This window comes from Podarcis pityusensis (assembly GCF_964106645.2).
Source record: "Podarcis pityusensis genome assembly, chromosome: 1".
NCBI classification, from domain to species: domain Eukaryota; kingdom Metazoa; phylum Chordata; class Lepidosauria; order Squamata; family Lacertidae; genus Podarcis; species Podarcis pityusensis.
In genome coordinates, this window is record NC_138028.1 from 57213527 (window position 1) to 57231948 (window position 18422).

Consider the following 18422-nt stretch of genomic DNA (forward strand, 5'->3'; position numbering starts at 1 on the left):
AAATTGAAACAAAGTGTTCCATCCTAGATCCTTTTAAAGGTTAAGTGGCTGTGGCAAGAAGTGTTAAAATTGTGCATAAAGTGACATTTTCTAAAAATAAATATTTAGAGCGTGGGCATTTTTATTATTAAGACCTAATCAGTCTTCTAGAAAGTTGCTTTTTATGGCAGAAAAGCAGGGTTCTGAGAACCCCAGATTCTGGGCACTATCCCATTCAAAAGCCTCTAGTACTGAAAGTCACCATAACAGGAAAAGCAGGGCACAATCCACCCAGGGTTACTGTACAGCCCTAAACAGGCCTGCTCAAAGGTATGTCCCATTTAGTTCAATTGGACTTATTCCCAAGTACGTATAACACAATGGGCTTAAGCATTTTGCAGTGCCATTGATATCAATGGGAGTTAAGAATGTGATTTAAATCACCCCAGCTGAAATATTTGGCACTTCAAAGCAGGGAACTTCAATGAGACGATGCCCAAACACTATGGCATAAATGCAGAATTCCCAGTGTGGAACTGAATATTTTCTGGATATTTTTTGCTCACAGCATGATTATTGATGTAACCTAATTATCACATTTTTAATCTGTCTATCACTGCCTTAGTCATGAATCAGAGATTTGAATACAATGCATTTTGCTCCTTAAACTTTTGTCATGAAGTCACTATGAATGCAAGGTCTTCTGAATTTGATAGACTACATCTGACACATGGCTGACTTTGAAAAGAATGCACCTTTTGTTAAGTACTAATGATAAGCAAATTATTATTTAAAACATGTGCAAACCCCCTTTTAATAAAACTTTTTAAAATTGCAGCTCATAATGATGATTTCAGACTTTTGCTTGCAATTTTAAAATAGTGTTGCAAAATAAATAGATAGCAAAAGGGCTTTCTAAATGCTCTTTCAAAATCATGATGATGATGAGACGTTTTAGAGCACATTACTCATGCTCTGGGATGAAGACCCAAGACTGTTATGGGACTAACAAATGGTCACAACTGAAAGTGATCTACAATGAGATAAATATCTCTGCAGGAGCCTTAATTCAACCCAAAAGGTGTGGGCTCCTAACTCTCAAAAGGAGAACTGGGATGACACACCTTGTGTCTACCTTAAATGAGAAACTCCATCCTGGCTCCAAGAAGAAGATGGACTTTTGGCCTCATCCAGGAGAGATCTTCCTAACAATGGTAACTTCAAGACTAGATTACTGCCCCATACTTTTTGTGTGGCTTCCCTTACAGCTGGTCCAAAATGTCAGCCTTCCATGTCATCTCTCACACTCCAAGCCTTGGGAGCAGACTGTAAGGGGGACAGGGAATCAGCAAAAAGGGCTCCCCTCTCCTTTCTATTCATGAAAGCTCTTTTCTGATGGATTAAATCAGAAAAACCGATTGATCCATTCCAGTCTGGCTCTGGGGCCAGTTTGGCACTGAAACCACCTTGGTCACCTTGGTAAATGACATTTGTTGGGGGAGAGATCATTTCTTAGGAGAGAGATGTGGAGTCTGCAACCTTGCTCATTCTCCTTGAATGAGTGGTTTCCAGTACCATTGACTTTCTCCTTGAGTGGCTTTCAATACCACTCAATACTTGTGGAATGTGACAGGGAGGTGAGGGTCAGGGGCACTGTACTTCCGTTGTTCCGTAACTACCTTAATAATGCTTCCCAGAGAGTAGTTATTCAGAGGGTGCACTGCTGAGCACCAAAGGAGCTGTCCTCAATGCACAGATGACACCCAGCTCTCCTGCTCTACTCCACCCGAGTCAGGAGAGGCAGTAGTTATTTATTTATTATTAAATTTGTCAGTCGCTTTATCTTGCCCACGGCAACCTAAAGTGACTTACAACCAACCAACCAACCAGATAACAAACTCCACACAGATACATTAAAACTAAGAGGAAAGAGAAATAAATACATTGAAATACATTACAGCTGAGGTGCTTGGAGACAGTGACGGACTAGATGTGAGCCAATAAACTGAGGTGGAATCTTGAAAAGGGAGAGATGTTATGTGTTCCAAGTTCTCAAGTCCGGGAGGTGGGGAGATATCCTGTTCATAGAATCATAGAATCATAGAGTTGGAAGAGACCACAAGGGCCATCGAGTCCAACCCCCTGCCAAGCAGGAAACACCATCAGAGCACTCCTGACATATGGTTGTCAAGTCTCTGCTTAAAGACCTCCAAAGAAGGAGACTCCACCACACTCCTTGGCAGCAAATTCCACTGTCGAACAGCTCTTACTGTCAGGAAGTTCTTCCTAATGTTTAGGTGGAATCTTCTTTCTTGTAGTTTGGATCCATTGCTCCGTGTCCGCTTCTCTGGAGCAGCAGAAAACAACCGTTCTCCCTCCTCTATGTGACATCCTTTTATATATTTGAACATGGCTATCATATCACCCCTTAACCTCCTCTTCTCCAGGCTAAACATGCCCAGCTCCCTTAGCCGTTCCTCATAAGGCATCGTTTCTAGGCCTTTGACCATTTTGGTTGCCCTCCTCTGGACACGTTCCAGTTTGTCAGTGTCCTTCTTGAACTGTGGTGCCCAGAACTGGACACAGTACTCCAGGTGAGGTCTGACCAGAGCAGAATACAGTGGCACTATTACTTCCCTTGATCTAGATGCTATACTCCTATTGATGAGGCCCAGAATTGCATTGGCTTTTTTAGCTGCCGTGTCACACTGTTGACTCATGTCAAGTTTGTGGTCAACCAAGACTCCTAGATCCTTTTCACATGTACTGCTCTCAAGCCAGGTGTCACCCATCTTGTATTTGTGCCTCTCATTTTTTTTGCCCAAGTGCAATACTTTACATTTCTCCCTGTTAAAATTCATCTCGTTTGTTCATCATGCTCCAAAGGCAAGGTGAGGCAGAAGTCCATGAGCAATGCCTTATGGTGAAGGATGGGTAATAAATCAAATAAATAATAATAATAATTGTAGATGGGTTCCTGTGAAAAATCAGCATTGGAATTAAAGCCTACTGTGTAAACACATGAGTTCTTTAATCACGTTATGCTGCCTTTTAGCCATTGCCTTTAAGTTCTGCCTTGTGACTCTCCATTTCATCCTAGATTATGTTTATATAATGCACTTTAGAATCTGCAAGAGAAAACACGCAGTCACAGAGAACATTTCTGAAGTTGAGAATATTATGCAATTTGTCATTTTTGAGATGACTGAGGATAATTCCAGCTAAAAATCGGGGCAAAGAATTTACTCTTCAATCTACAACAACACTGTTAAGCGCTGTTCAGTGTAAACACAAGACTTCTAAATTTTTAAACATACTTGGTTGGGCGTGGGAATCAGGGAGAACAAATGAATGTTGACTGGAACAGGGCCTTGAACTCTTCTGTGTTCATTTCTCTTTGGTTATATTGAAAGAATCTCCCATTGGGACAAAAGTGTTGGCAGCAACTAGAGATAGGGGACAATTAATGTCCCCAGAAATGCCTCTCTCCATATTCTAGTCCTGATCAAGATTCTGTAAAAGTTGGGCAAAAACATATCCCCAGCCATCCATTGTTGAAATAACAGCTGGAAGCTCCCAGGTTGTTACCTTATATGTCCAATGGGCCAGAGAATGGGAACGTGTGACTTCCTTGTCCAGGGCTTCTGTTGACAAGCACTCATTAGTTGAATCCCACTCATTGGTCTTTAAAAGGCGTTTAAAGACCATTACTGTCTCCAGCTCATCAATTACCTGAGAGAAGGCATTTCAGAGAGTGGGCACTATCACTTTTGTATTGCCACCAAGTGACAACGTGACAAATATATACGGTACTTGTTGTTGATGTTCAGTGTATATACGGTATATATATTTTTCTGATTTCAGACACATCTGAGGAAGGCTGAGTATAAAAATAGCACACCTGGGTAACCTATTTAGTTTGCCGCTTGGTTCATTTCACATACACACCAGGGGGCCTTGAGGCTTCCTTTCAATCTTTTTTATAGCAGTGCATTCAGTTATCAGTGTGTGAAGGATAGGATTCTATTGGGTTGAGAGTGGGGGCAGGGAAGGAGGGGTAAAGAGGAACCCTGAAAAAGAAGATTGCTGTTAAACTACGGAAGGAACCAGGAAAAATGCTTTACTCTAGATGAGAAGAATTGGATCGTTCAAAGCTTCCCTTTGCAAAAAGCCTTTTCGGTTCCACCAGATGGCATGCACTCATCAAATCAGGCTGCACTGTGATCATATATACTTGCTCCAAGAAACAGCTGTCAAAAAGGATAAAGCCGTACATACTAAGCTTTAGGACCTAAAATAATTTGTCACAAGAGATTCTATTATGCTACACTTGATTTCTGTAATCCTTTTAAAATCTCACAGAAAGGTAGCACATCCTCAAAAATGAAGGGATTTAGGGTGGGGGTTGTTTTGCTTTCATCGTCTAGTATCCAAATGGCTCTTAATGGGATTGCTCCTTCTAACTAATGAAAGCAGGCTACGCCTAATGACTCTGTAAGGGCGATGCTGCCTGGTAAGAAATCACAGTGATGATAACAACCCCAATTAGAGTTGTTGGGGGTTTTTTTGAGGGGAAGGTATTAAGTATGAAGGCAGGAGAGAGAGAGAGAGAGAGAGAGAGAGAGAGAGAGAGAGAATAATTTAGGAAATAAGATGTGTTAATGACATGGAGCTGTAGGATCAGGCAGGATAAGTGTGCTTAAGAATGGAACTCAGTATTGTACTATTACAATCATTCCATTAGTGCAAGCATTTCTCCTTACTAGACGGGATAATCTCCTTTCACCTCCTCTGGTATACTGTTCTGGGGGTTCTCCTGGACACACTCGCATCCCAAGCCAATTTGGGGTGGGGGTGCACAGGGGGGAAAGAGGAAGAAAGGTACAGTTGCACTAGCGAGGCTAATTGCAGTAGCTCTCACTAGCGCTAGTACAACAGTTTCATTGAATCTGGCCCTAAGGCAGCCATCTTGGACTCCAGCCTTCACCAACCTGGTTCCTTTCAGATGTTTTGGACTAGAACTCTGGGCCAGGGCTGATGGGATCTGTAGTCCAAAAACATTTGGAAGTAACCAGGTTGGTGAAGGCTGCTATGCCCACTTCCCTGGGAGAAAGCACCACTGAACTTAGTGGGACTTAGTTCTGAGTAAACGTGGAGGACTGCACTGCTAAGATGCTTCACTCAAAGCCCAAGTTAGGTAATATGGGTCAAGCAACCACTTCCCTAGGGATTGCTGCAGTTGCCTCTTGAGCTCACCTCACCTCTGTGCCTTAATTATAATACTGAACTGAGATAAGTGCACGGTCAGTTCCATTAGGAATCAATTTTCCTTATCCGCAGCTGCCTTGGAATGCAGCCTCACCTGTGGCCAATTGATCTGTCCTGAGTTCTCTGCTTCTAGCCTAGTTAGGAACCCTTACAATGAAGCAGGAAGATACTGCTGACAGTCTGGTCTACTAGGGCAGGTAGGACAAAGTTATATTCTGTTACTCTTTGTCCCTCCCTGAAACTGTAATCTGCCTGACTGGTTGGCCTGTTTGGTCTTTTGCACAGTTTCTCTAGGCCCAGCACAAACTTGAAACATGGGAGTGGGTGGGCCTGAAAGTTCAACACACACATGACTTAGAGTGCTTCTGAATTGTTAGGAGAAATTCAAGCACAAACCAGAAATTTAGGCTTGCCCAGTTAAAATGGATTAAAGCAACCAGTCACCCTAGCACACAGTTGTTGTTTTTAAGGTGCACACATGGCAGCTAAGACCATAACAAGGAGATCCACTGAAAAGTGTGGGTGAATGAATGTTTAATGGTAAGGTGTATAAGCACCCCACAAGCAAATCAGGATGAATGGTCATTGTATAACTGCTGTGTAAACCAATCATAAGATGCTAAATAAAGACTGGACATAGTCTAACTACCACATAAGATTTGTGCAAGCAAATCAGGACAAATGAACAGGTTTTCTCGAGGAACCCTCAAATGTGCATGCTAACTCATGGGACAGTGATGGGACTGGGAAGAAATGGATGCCATCATGGTGGGGGTGGAGACGTATTCTGGAAGTCCCTGACAACATGCTTTGCCCCTCTTCATGCAAATGATGCCCAAAGGGGGCCTGTGTTTGTCCTTATGAAACCTGAAGCAGTGATTTCACTGAAATGGCACCAATGTGTAAAAATGCAACATTGTATTCCATGTGAAAAGCGCAACTATTGCACAGATGTTCAAGATTGCTATCAAGGATCAGACTAGTAGACTATTGTGAGTCAGAGAAACCCAAATTAGAAATTGTATCAGTGCCAATCCATTCAAATTAACCTTGGTAAACAAATATTGCCTAGCCCAAACCAGTGATGCTATGAGGGACTTAGGAGTCAAAATCAGGCCACAGGCTTATAACGTTAGTCTAATATACACAACTGGAAGTAATGTATATGAAAGGGATGATGTTCAATAACTGCTTGACACAGCAAAGGCAATCTAGATTTCCTTGGATTCACAATCATCCTGACTAGCAAGTCAGCACCACAACAACCGTGCTGGTGGGCTGGCCATCATTTTATCTTCTCTCCCATGTCTGGACCACACAGCCTAGCATTTCATACAGGGATAGCCCCAGGGATGAGAAGGCTGTAGGCAAAGTGGCATCTAGATTTTCCTCAGTTGGTCTGCCCTATCAGGCCTGCTTGGTGGCTGCAGCACTCTGGTCAGTACTTGAAGCAGGATCGAGTGCCTGAGTCTTTCTGCATTTTAACTTCCCACAATGCTCCAGAGTGATACTGCATCAGGGAGATTGTAGGAAATTAATATGTCAATGAAATCCAACCATCCAGCACTGCAAAGAGCAGGCATAGGCAAACTCGTCCCTCCAGATGTTTTGGAACTACAACTCCCATCATCCCTTGCTAACAGGACCAGTGGTGAGGGATGATGGGAGCTGTAGTCCCAAAACATCTGGAGGGCTGAGTTTGCCTATGCCTGGCAAAGAGCATCAAGCAATTTTCTTTTTTTAATGTGGGGCTCAGGGCAAGTGGCAGCAGTAGGTCCTGCTGGAGCACTGGGGCCATAGCAATTTCCCAGTATTGGGTACCCAGCAAGTATTGATACCCACCCTGAATTCATAGGTCCTGGCTCTCTCCCCACTCACCATTTGAACGAGCACTTGCTATATATCTATGTATAGTAAGATCTTTATCCGATCAATCAATCAATCATTAGATAGAAAGTCAATAATATATACCTTGTGTGCAGATCCCTCTAAAGTCCAGTAGTTTAACCTATGCATGTTTCACTACACATATATGTCATTTGAAACACAGAAGCTCTCACGGAGTAAGCGAATGGGCCAAACAAATAATCTCAGTATTTATCTTGGCTTTAGTTGAGCTAGCAGAGGGGGGAGCATTTGGATAGGTTTCTATTCTGCAGCTAAGAATCTCCTGGCAGCATCTATGAGAAGCACAGACAACAGCAGCCAAGGAAAGAACAGTGGAAACATGCTTAAACCCCATATAATAAAATGCAGATGTATGAGAAGAATCTTAAGCAGTCGTTACTTCATAGTTCATATTTATTCCAAGTCACTGCTAGGAATGGCTACCCCTGGAAAGGATGCCTTCCTCTTATGCTTTGCTGTCCTTATTAATGGATCTGAACTGTTCACACATGGATCTAAGATTCCCCAGAATGCTTGAGTGCTAGAAGTCAAGGTCATTTGGGCAAATACAGTACTGTATTTGTCTTTTTCTTGGTAGGCGAAGGCAGAACTTCAATACTTGAGCCATCTGGTGCTACAGCTCACATACTCAATGACCGGTGTGCAGTGGACCTCACCAAGTTCTGCATTTTTTCAGTGGGGTTTTAATATAGATTTTGTTTGAGGTGGTTGTGGAAGAACCTAATCAAGACTTGAACTTGATCAGCATATTCCACATTGGAGCACATTCTCATTCCAAAATTGTTTAAAATAGCTGCATTGTTTTTGATACTGATGATAAAAGGATAGATAAACAATGGTGTTTTTCACGTTGCACAAATAGTTTTAACTCATGTGTCCATGATGGTCAGTCTTAGGGATGAAAAACCTTCTCTCATTAGTTTATTCATCTTCTCCAAGGCATATGCTCAAAGTCCACTATTTTACCCAAAGTGCATCAGTTTCCTTGTGAAACGTTACCATTTCACTGGAGGCAATTTACAGCAGACAAGTTTCTTCCAACTATGATATAAACATATCTGGCATAGGAGATGTAGTGAAATGAAGAAGGAACAGGCTTAGAGTTCATTTGCTTTGCAGATTGCAACCCTCGTCTCCAATGTATGTTTTTCCCATCAGTATTAAGATGGGATGATGGCCATTTCTTCTTTTTTGTTGGCAATAGCAATGAGTAGCAATAGCAATGAGTACACTCATAGAAGTTACGATTTTTATCTTTATTTCCTTCCATGTTGGTTTATATTAAAATCAATATAGTGGAGCACAACCTTGCTTTTGTTTCTTCTCTGTGGCTTCTGTTACCATTGACTATGATATCCTCCTGGCTCCATGGAATGGAAATTGTGGCCCTTGTGTTACAGTAGTTCTGTTCCTATCTAAGGGACCAAGTCCAGAGAGTAGCACTTGGGGAGTACTTTTTGGGCCCCACGCAGTTACTACCCTCAATTCTGTTTAGTATCTGCATGAAGGTGCTGAGAATTGTCACCAGGAGTTTGAAGCAAGGTGTCACTCTATTTCATCACAACTTCTGGATCAGGAGAGGCAGGGTGCAATGTTGGGATGGATGAGGGGAAATTGACTCCTGGTAAGATGGGTGGGTGAGGGGGTCCCATGTTCAAGAAGTTGGCCCTGAACACGGTTGCAATTGCCCTGAAGGAGCAGATATGCAGTTTGGTAGTGGTTTTGGATTCTTCTCTGTCACTGGAGGCCCAGGTAGCCTCAGTGGCGAGAATTGCCTTTTAGCAGCCAGCCACTGACCTGCAATCCGCCGCATGTAACAAAAATGTCCAAAATGTTCATAAACTTGCCTGTTGCAGCTGAACTAGAGCTCAATGCTTCACCAGATTCTGGGTAAATATAGACAACCGTTTAGCAAGCAATTGGTGTCCCTGAGAAGCAACTATCTAGAAAGGTTATTAAGAAAAAGTCTTCTTTGAAAGAAAAGGATGCCAGAATTTATTGCCCCTGACAAAGTTATTAAACCAAATATTGTTTTAATTATGAACACTTCAGTGCTGCTATTCTACCCTGAGTTTCCACACACCCCCCCCAAATGTATATTGTGCTTACTTACTTACCTTAGCCCCGTGGGCTGAAATCCCCAGAAAAGCAGCCACAGTGTTTCTGTATCTTTTCTGCAATTCATTGACCTAATACAGTTTCTTTGGAGAGTTGGACATTTGCAGTTGCAACTAATACAAGATTCTGAACGAAAGAATTTTGATACCATGGTTCTAAAATCAAAGAATCCTCTTTCAAAATGCAGGCTCATTAAAACAAGACAAATGTCCAGGAAAACAATGATGTGTGAATTGTTCAACAGTACATACAAAATGAAGATGGTGCTGACAGAAATGAATCCACATTTTACAAGGCATATTGTGGGGGGGGGGGACAGCTTGCTTAGGCTAAATGTTGTCACATATGCATTTGGAAATTGTGAAGAGTGTACTGTGTGACTTTATTTCCATGATGATAAACTTCCCAAGCCACGTTGCTGGACACTCATGGAGAAGTGATTCAGTGCCCCTTGAATTAGAACAGAGATGTGAATATGGATTTTCTGATTCTCAATAAATTTCTGCAGAAAGGGTCAAGTTGCTAGGCTTTAGGGAGTTAAACATCATAGAAATAAAGTCACAAGATAGTCTTCACATTTTCCAAATGCAAACTTTTTTTGTGAAAGCATGTTTTTCTTCACTTCCAAGCCATTTCATGGAGGGCAGACAGTCATCATCGTCCTGCTCAAATCCTGGTGATTCTTATCTCATGAGTTGCACAATGAAAAAGAACAACCTTAACATGAATATACAAACAAAAACTGATTTGTCTTTGATGTCCCCTTATGCTTCATCTCCTTCCTTTTATGCAGACGTTTCTTTTATTCAGGGTGTTTTGTTTTCTTATGTATGGTGTGGAGAAGGTGGCTAGAGAAAAGTTCTCTCTCTTTCATTGTTCTAGATCTGGAAGCTGAATGCTGGAAAAGTCAGGAACCACAATCCTTGTCTTTGTGGGTAGTATGAAGCAGTCTCTTTCCCATCCATGTTCATTCTTGGGTATTGGTATTTAGGCAACACATTTTCTGTTGAACCTCAGTTAATGTGAAGCAGCTCTGACGTAGCAATGTTCAGATGTGTTGGCCGACAGAGACACAGAGATGCAATCTATAATAAGTTGAGCCTGAGCTGTAAACAACTCGTGAAATACTTAAGTTATCACATAAAGTAGAATTGTTGGGAGCGCAAGCCTTATGCTTGATTTTGAGGCTCATTAAAAGTTTTTGGTCTCATTAAAGTACATATTTCAATCTCATTAAAAAGTTAACGTTTGGGGCTGGCAGCTGTGATGAGGCAGATGGCACCATAAAAAGAAAAAAGAAAAGAGAAGGCTATACCTCAGATTCTGAAGAACGTGGTTAAAGAGCTACTTTGAATCACACCAAGCTGGCTCCACATCACTCAAGCAGGAAGTCTTTAGCTTCAATGCAGTGGCTGAATTGAAAGACTTAGGAATTGGGAGAACTCCGGAAGAGAAGCACTGCTCTCGCCCAACTATCTATGCATTCTTCTGATTCTTTCTGGCTTTCTGAACAGTAGTTCCTTTTTCTTTTCTTCAGTGAACATTTTCTCTGGTTGTTTGCTGTGTCCCAAATGCTTTGCTGTGGAGGTCCGATTTGTTCAGTCCCTCCTAATGTTTCCATTTGCTTTTCTGTCAGTGTTTATATAGGCATGTTCATTTCCCCCCTCCAATTTCTCTCATTTTAAGAAATTTCCCCCAATTTCTTGTATTTGATTTTTTTAGATCAGTGGCAAGTGGTGTCTGCCACTGTCCTCAGATATCAGTGTCCTCTAAGTCCCTCCAGCCAGAATGGCCAATGATGAGAGTTGTAATCTAAGAACATCTTCTGGACCAGAGGTTCAACACTCCTGTTTAGATTTTAAACACATGGAGAAGACCTTAGTTTTAAATTTCTGTGCAGAATATAGTTGTGTTAGGCATATAATAAGTAATAATATTTTAGCTCCTGTATTTAATATTTTAGCTTCCAAGGAAGGAAACCTACAAATAATTTTGTAACACTAAGAAGTCATGGTGAACAACATGATAGTAAACTGGTTGATTTCTCCTTTGTGACAACATAAAGTCTTGCATACTCCAACCTTACAGTGTCTTAATTTCCCCTGCTTCTTTTATTTAGTGCCAACAACATGCCAAAGCAGGTAGAAGTGCGAATGCATGAAAGCCACCTGAGTCCAGTGGAGGCGCGGAAGAAGAACATATGTGTGCGGCTCTGCCTTTCGCTCAGAAAAAATCTGCTCCTTTCACTTACGGTATTTGGTAAGTAAAATTCTCTGGTTCATGAAGGTAATTCTTTTTTGCAGCTGGATTGTTTCCTCTTATAATCCTATACAGTGGAACCTCGGGTTACAGACGCTTCAGGTTACAAACACTTCAGGTTACAGACTCCGCTAACCCGGAAGTAGTACCTCGGGTTAAGAACTTTGCCCCAGGATGAGAACAGAAATTGCGTGGCGGCAGCGGGAGGCCCCATTAGCTAAAGTGGTACCTCAGGTTAAGAACGGACCCGTGGAATGAATTAAGTTCGTAACCAGAGGTACCACTGTACCTCCCTTTCTGTTATCATTACAGTGGTGCAGCCAGTGGCGGAGCAAGGTGATCGAGCGTCTGGGGCCGCACGTGTATCCTGCTCCCAGGGGCATGGCCAACTACCTGTGGGGTGGGGTGAGCCGGGGCCTCTGGAGTCTGCCTGCCTCTTCCCACTCAGCCGCCCTACAGCTGAGGGGGAGGCAGTGGGTGGACCGTTTGAGCAGCGTTGGAGCCTGCGCATGCCCAAGCCACTGTGTCTCTCCCGGGGGAGATGCATGGCTTGGGCACACTGCAGGCCCCACGGTGAGTGCCACCTGGCATTTTGTCACCCCCTCAGTGGTGACACCCGGGGCAGACCGCCTCCACCGCACCCCCTTCCTCTGCCCCTGGGCGCAGCTAGTTAATTTTGGACCCTGGATGTTATGGTCTTTCAGGGTGGGAGCTTTAGATGGCTATGTGTATAACTTCAGTTGTGAAGCACACCATTAGCATTTTTCCTTTCCTCTTTGCTCCCACACCTCTGGTCCATGCTTGTAGCAGATGTAGAAGCAGTTACGTTAGAGCCAAAAATAATTGGGGGGAGGGAGCAAAAAAAAAAAAAAAAGTTGGCAAGCCTGGTAAAAAAGAAAGAAAGAAATACTCTGTGTGTGCGCAGTTTCAGTTTTTTAATTCACATAAATCTTAGCACCATTACGACTAATGAAATAAAATGAGGTATACTGTACTTCTGATGCATTTATTTGGGAATAAACATCATTTTGTGGTAGAAAATCAGGACTATTCCAGTCATAAGGCAGAATAAGACAATTTTCTCCAGTGGTGGGTTTCCCTGGGATGCTTACTTCCCACATTATTACCCGCAACACAAGACAAGGCTCTCCTCCACCACTGTCAATTCCATATTCTCCTTCCTGCCTCACATCACTTTGCGAAAGGACACAGAATAGGTCCTTCTTCAGAACCGAGGCATTCTGGGTGAGATGGCTAGGAGAATGTTTGCACTGCTGCCACAGTTTGGTAGATTTTCTTAAAAATATATTAAAAAAACACAAATTCAGAGGTTACAAAGCTACCTGCTGCAGAAAACTAGGATGGCATTAGCAGGCTTTTGCCCAGAAGGCCAGACTCTGAAGAAGGATCCCCACTGAAAGTGCTGTTGTGGTAGCAGGACCTGTTGAGTTGCTAGCTCAACAACTTAGTTGAATCCAGACCATGGTTTCTAAGTGCCTCATGGACATGGCTGGAAGGGATGTTTGGTGGAGAGAGAATGAACACTATCGAAACTGAGTGTATATGGGGTATGAAAGAAGGATGTCAATCTTTACCTCCATTAGTAAGAGATGGAGAGGAGATGCAGATGATTGCTGGGAGGGTAGCCTGCCACAAGCAAGAGGTTTGGTTACCATCTAATGCATTCAAAGTTAATTATGTTGGACCTCTGTGGAATGCTTTTTTTTTTTTTAATGGCAATCTCCCCCCACCCCATTTTATCACTGTGTTAGGTATTATTCTCCCTGCTGTTCAGTTTTAAGCTGTTAAACTAGGGTAGTTTATTTGTATTGTTTATGCAAAGACTGATTTATTTATTTATTACAATTACTTATTATTAGTTCCTGAATCATTGTTTTCTAATTATTTCTGTTTAAAAATTGTTATATTTGTTAATCTGATATCTTGTGAGCTTCACTGGGATCAATTTTGTGGGAAAGTGGCATACAGTAAGACCAACGATGGTGATGATTAAGTGTCCCAGGGCCATGACAGGATTTGAGATTGGCTGCCTTCTCACTCTCATAGGCCACCAGCTTAACATCACAGCCAAGATGAGCAGCCCTGGAAATACTGGGTGGAATTCAGCATTGCACTAAGGAGATGAACACAAGCATTTTTACTTGCCCAATGGAGTGATCTGCCCTCTCCTCCCTCTGCATGTTGATCAAAGCATTCTCCTAACCCTCCTAAGCAGATTTCGGGTGGGCACAGGGGGACTCATGGTGCTGGCTTTTGCTGGCCCAACAACTTAGCTGAATTTGGCCCATAGATTAGAAATGTAAACCCCTGTTCTTGTTTCAGAGGAATCCTATAGTGGAACAGGCCATGCTGGGCATCAAAATTCAAATACTTTTTCTGTTCTCTAGGAAATTCAATTTAGTTCATTTCACCAGGGCTGAAGATGGAGGCGAGGGAGAGATCTCTCTCCTGTCAGGAGAAAGGAGGAAGAAAAGAAATTTATCCCTGGTCTTTCCTCCCCGTACAAGCTGCTGATGCTTTTTAGCTCGCTCTTTTGCTGTGCACTAGGGACTAGGCCAGTGATACAGTGATCTAGTTTTCTCAATTGCCTTCTGGGTATCGCAGCTTCCAAATATGGAGCAGTTTGACATTTTAGTGTGGTTCACTGGCTTCATGCCCAGGCTTACTAGATTGTTTTTTCTTTTTTCTTTTAATGTTACAGTACAGTGAGCCTAACAGCCAAATGCATGGCCTTCACAGAGCCTGCCTTTATTCACTTCAGCTTGAATGGACAGCTGTGCTGTTAGAAGAGAAGGCTGTGTAGATAGCCTGAACTAAATATATTCCTGTCCTGAAAGATTTTGAAATGGTGTATTTATTTTGACATCAGCTCTTGGCTCAGATTGATAGTTGTGAGATATCTGTGAGCCTTTCCCAGCAGGATCCCACAACAATTATTTTTGGTTAGATTAAAGCTGCACCCTGGGAAATCTACACACCACTCTAATGATGGATAGCCCTGTTGCGGAGGCTGCTGCATTTTGAGCCTGTGAAGGAGGGGTATAGAAATCACAGGCACAAAATTCAGTTTTTCAGAAATTGTCTGAGGGTGCATGAGTTTGCTACCTTATTGAAGCTAAGGGTGCTGCCAGATGGAGTTGTGACTGTATATGTGAGATCAGTGCTCCTCATGCATGCATGAGTTACTGATATCACAATAAAAAATTTAAAAATTATCCAGTAGCACCTTAGAGACCAAGTAAGTTTGTTCTGGGTATAAGCTTTTGTGTGGGTGCATACACATGAAAGCTCCATACCCAGAACAAACTTAGTTGGTCTCTAAGATGCTACTGGACAAAAAAAAAAATCCGACTGCATCAGACCAACATGGCTACCTACCTGAATCTGATATCACAATGACAGCCCATGTTTTTCCTCATTTCATTCAGATTTAACCGTCTTCTCTATACTATAATAATAATAATAATAATAATAATTTATTATTTATACCCCGCCCATCTGGCTGGGTTTCCCCAGCCACTCTGGGCGGCTTCCAAAAGAATATTAAAATACTATGTTACATCAAACATTAAAAGCTTCCCTAAACAGGGCTGCCTTCAGATGTCTTCTAAAAGTCTGGTAGTTGTTGTTCTCTTTGACATCTGGTGGGAGGGCGTTCCACAGGGCGTTCCACTACCGAGAAGGCCCTCTGCCTGGTTCCCTGTAACTTGGCTTCTCGCAGTGAGGGAACCGCCAGAAGGCCCTCGGTGCTGGACCTCAGTGTCCGGGTAGAACGATGGAGGTGGAGACGCTCCTTCAGGTATACTGGACCGAGGCCGTTTAGGGCTTTAAAGGTCAGCACCAACACTTTGAATTGTGCTCGGAAACGTACTGGGAGCCAATGTAGGTCTTTCAAGACCGGTGTTATATGGTCTCGGCGGCCGCTCCCAGTCACCAGTCTGGCTGCTGCATTCTGGATTAGTTGTAGTTTCCGGGTCACCTTCAAAGGTAGCCCCACGTAGAGCGCATTGCAGTAGTCCAAGCGGGAGATAACCAGAGCATGCACCACTCTGGCGAGGCAGTCCGCGGGCAGATAGGGTCTCAGCCTACGTACCAGATGGAGCTGGTACACAGCTGCCCTGGACACGGATTTAACCTGTGCCTCCATGGACAGCTGTGAGTCCAAAATGACTCCCAGGCTGCGCACCTGGTCCTTCAGGGGCACGGTTACCCCATTCAGGACCAGGGAATCCCCCACACCTGCCCGCCTCCTGTCCCCCAGAAACAGTACTTCTGTCTTGTCAGGATTCAATCTCAATCTGTTTGCCGCCATCCATCCTCCAACCGCCTCCAGACACTCACACAGGACTGTCACCGCCTTCACTGGTTCTGATTTGAAAGAAAGGTAGAGCTGGGTATCATCTGCATACTGATGAACACCCAGCCCAAACCCCCTGATGATCTCTCCCAGCGGCTGCATGTAGATGTTGAAAAGCATGGGGGAGAGGACAGAACCCTGAGGCACCCCACAAGTGAGAGCCCAGGGGTCTGAACACTCATCCCCCACCACCACTTTCTGAACACGGCCCAGGAGGAAGGAGCGGAACTACTGTATGACAGTGCCCCCAGCTCCCAGCCCCTCAAGACGGTCCAGAAGGATGTTATGGTCGATGGTATCAAACGCCGCTGAGAGATCCAGCAGAACTAGGAAACAGCTCTCACCTTTGTCCCTAGCCCGCCGGAGATCATCAACCAATGCGACCAAGGCAGTTTCAGTCCCATGATGAGGCCTGAATCCCGATTGGAAGGGATCCAAATGGTCCGCTTCTTCCAGGCGTGCCTGGAGTTGTTCAGCAACCACTCGCTCAATCACCTTGCCCAAGAATGGAAGATTTGAGACTGGGCGATAGTTGGCCATCGTGGCCGCATCTAAAGATGGTTTTTTAAGAAGCGGTTTAATAACCGCCTCTTTCAGCGGGTCTGGGAAGGCTCCCTCACGGAGGGAAGCATTCACCACCCCACGAAGCCCATCGCCCAGCCCTTCCCGGCTAGCTTTTATAAGCCAGGATGGGCAAGGATCAAGGAGACAGGTGGTTGGTTTCACTCGTCCAAGCAGCCTGTCCACATCCTCGGAGGTAACAAAATCCAATAATATTCGAGGGAGCTTGCCTCATACCAAGTCCAACAATTGATCTATATAACTCAGTACTGTCAACCTGGGGACGCGGGTGGCACTGTGGGTTAAACCACAGAGCCTAGGACTTGCCAATCAGAAGGTCAGTGGTTCGAATCCCTGCGACGGGGTGAGCTCCTGTTGCTCGGTCCCTGCTCCTGCCAACCTAGCAGTTTGAAAGCACGTCAAAGTGCAAGTAGATGAATAGGTACCACTCCGGTGGGAAGGTAAACGGCGTTTCCGTGCGCTGCTCTGGTTCACCAGAAGCGGCTTAGTCATGCTGGCCACATGACCCGGAAGTTGTACGCCGGTTCCCTCGGCCATTAAAGCAAGATGAGCGCCACAACCCCAGAGTCTGCCACGACTGGACCTAATGGTCAGGGGTCCCTTTACCATCTACTCTGGCTGACAGTGGCTCTCCACCATTCCCAGCCCTACCTGGAAATGGTAGGGATTGAACTTGGGACAATGATCTTCCACTGAGCTACAATTCTTTCTCCAACTCAATGTTCTGGTCACTACTAGACTCTGGGGCCATGGCACCCCCACTCATCTCCTCTTCATTTCAATGTCCTCTGAGCAATAACACAGGAGGCTGTGAATGAGCCGGGCCATTGGTCCATCTAGCTCAATATTGTTTACACTAACAGGCAGCAGCTCTTCAAGATGTCAGGTGGAGTCTCTCCCAGTTCCTATCTGGAGACAGCAGGGACTTAAACTGAGACCTTTTGAATGCAAAGATACCCTGCCACTGAGCTAAGGCTCTTCCCATCTGGTATTTTCTCATTCACCCCTATTGGAACCATGGCCTAGGAAAGGGTATTGCTTTTATTTATGACCGTCATTTTCCCTACTGCTGTGTAAAATCCCTAGAAAATGTACATTTTCTGGAAGTCCTCTGTGTATATAGTTAGTTCCTGGGTCAAGGGGAAGTAATTGAAGAGGGAGCTTCCTGTAGAGGTAAGTGAAAGCAGGAAGCCAGGGAAAAGAAAAAGCTGTTCATGTGACCTTTCATCTCAGATAGCTCCCTTTTTCCTCAGCTCATATAAATAGACACTGCTGGTTGCTATACAACCTTCTGGTTTAGCCACATTGGAATGCTTGCCATTATGGTTGGACAGAATAATATAAATAGCTATTAAGAGGAAGATGGAATTGGTAATTTTAGGAGGACACTGAAGGCTGAACACCTACCCAGTCACGCAGCGCAATCCTATATGTCCACCCAGAAATAAGCTCCACTGTGTTCAGTTTTCCAGCTGTGTATAGGATTGCTTTATCCTCAAGTACCTGGAGGTGATTTCTCTGAGGTGGTCAGAAGTGACTGGTGTCACTCCTTGGGACTGTTAGGATGGAAGGCAGGGAGACCAATAGTAAGTGGAGCCAGAGCCAATAAAAGACAGTCAACTGATTGTAATTTTATCCCCATCCTCCTCACTGCGGATTTCTGGAGGAGAAAGCAAGGTTAGCCAAAGTTGTGTGCCCCTCAGATGTTTTGGTCTACAAAACATCAGCCTCAACCAAAATGGCCATTGGAGAGGGATAGTGAGAGTCCACAACATTCAGGGTTAGCCGGGATTTACTGTTGGTGAGCGGACCTGAGTGAAGCCTCCCTCCCTCAGGTCCGCTCGCCAAGCCATGCCCCCTTGAGGCCACTGTGGATTAGCTCATTTGAATCAGTGGGCTTGACAGGGACCCGTGAGCCTCTGCAGAGGCC

The 18422-nt window shown here is 44.0% G+C and overlaps 1 protein-coding gene across 2 annotated transcripts in view; it reads left to right on the forward strand.

Annotated features, from left to right (window-relative positions):
* Positions 1 to 18422, forward strand: part of SLC1A2 (solute carrier family 1 member 2) — an 85110-nt gene that overhangs the window by 40849 nt on the left and 25839 nt on the right. For both annotated transcript variants that reach the window (XM_080983372.1, XM_080983371.1), the window contains exon 2: positions 11393 to 11532. In XM_080983372.1, coding sequence (XP_080839498.1) covers positions 11393 to 11532 — 140 coding nt within the window. The remainder of the gene's footprint in view (positions 1 to 11392; positions 11533 to 18422) is intronic.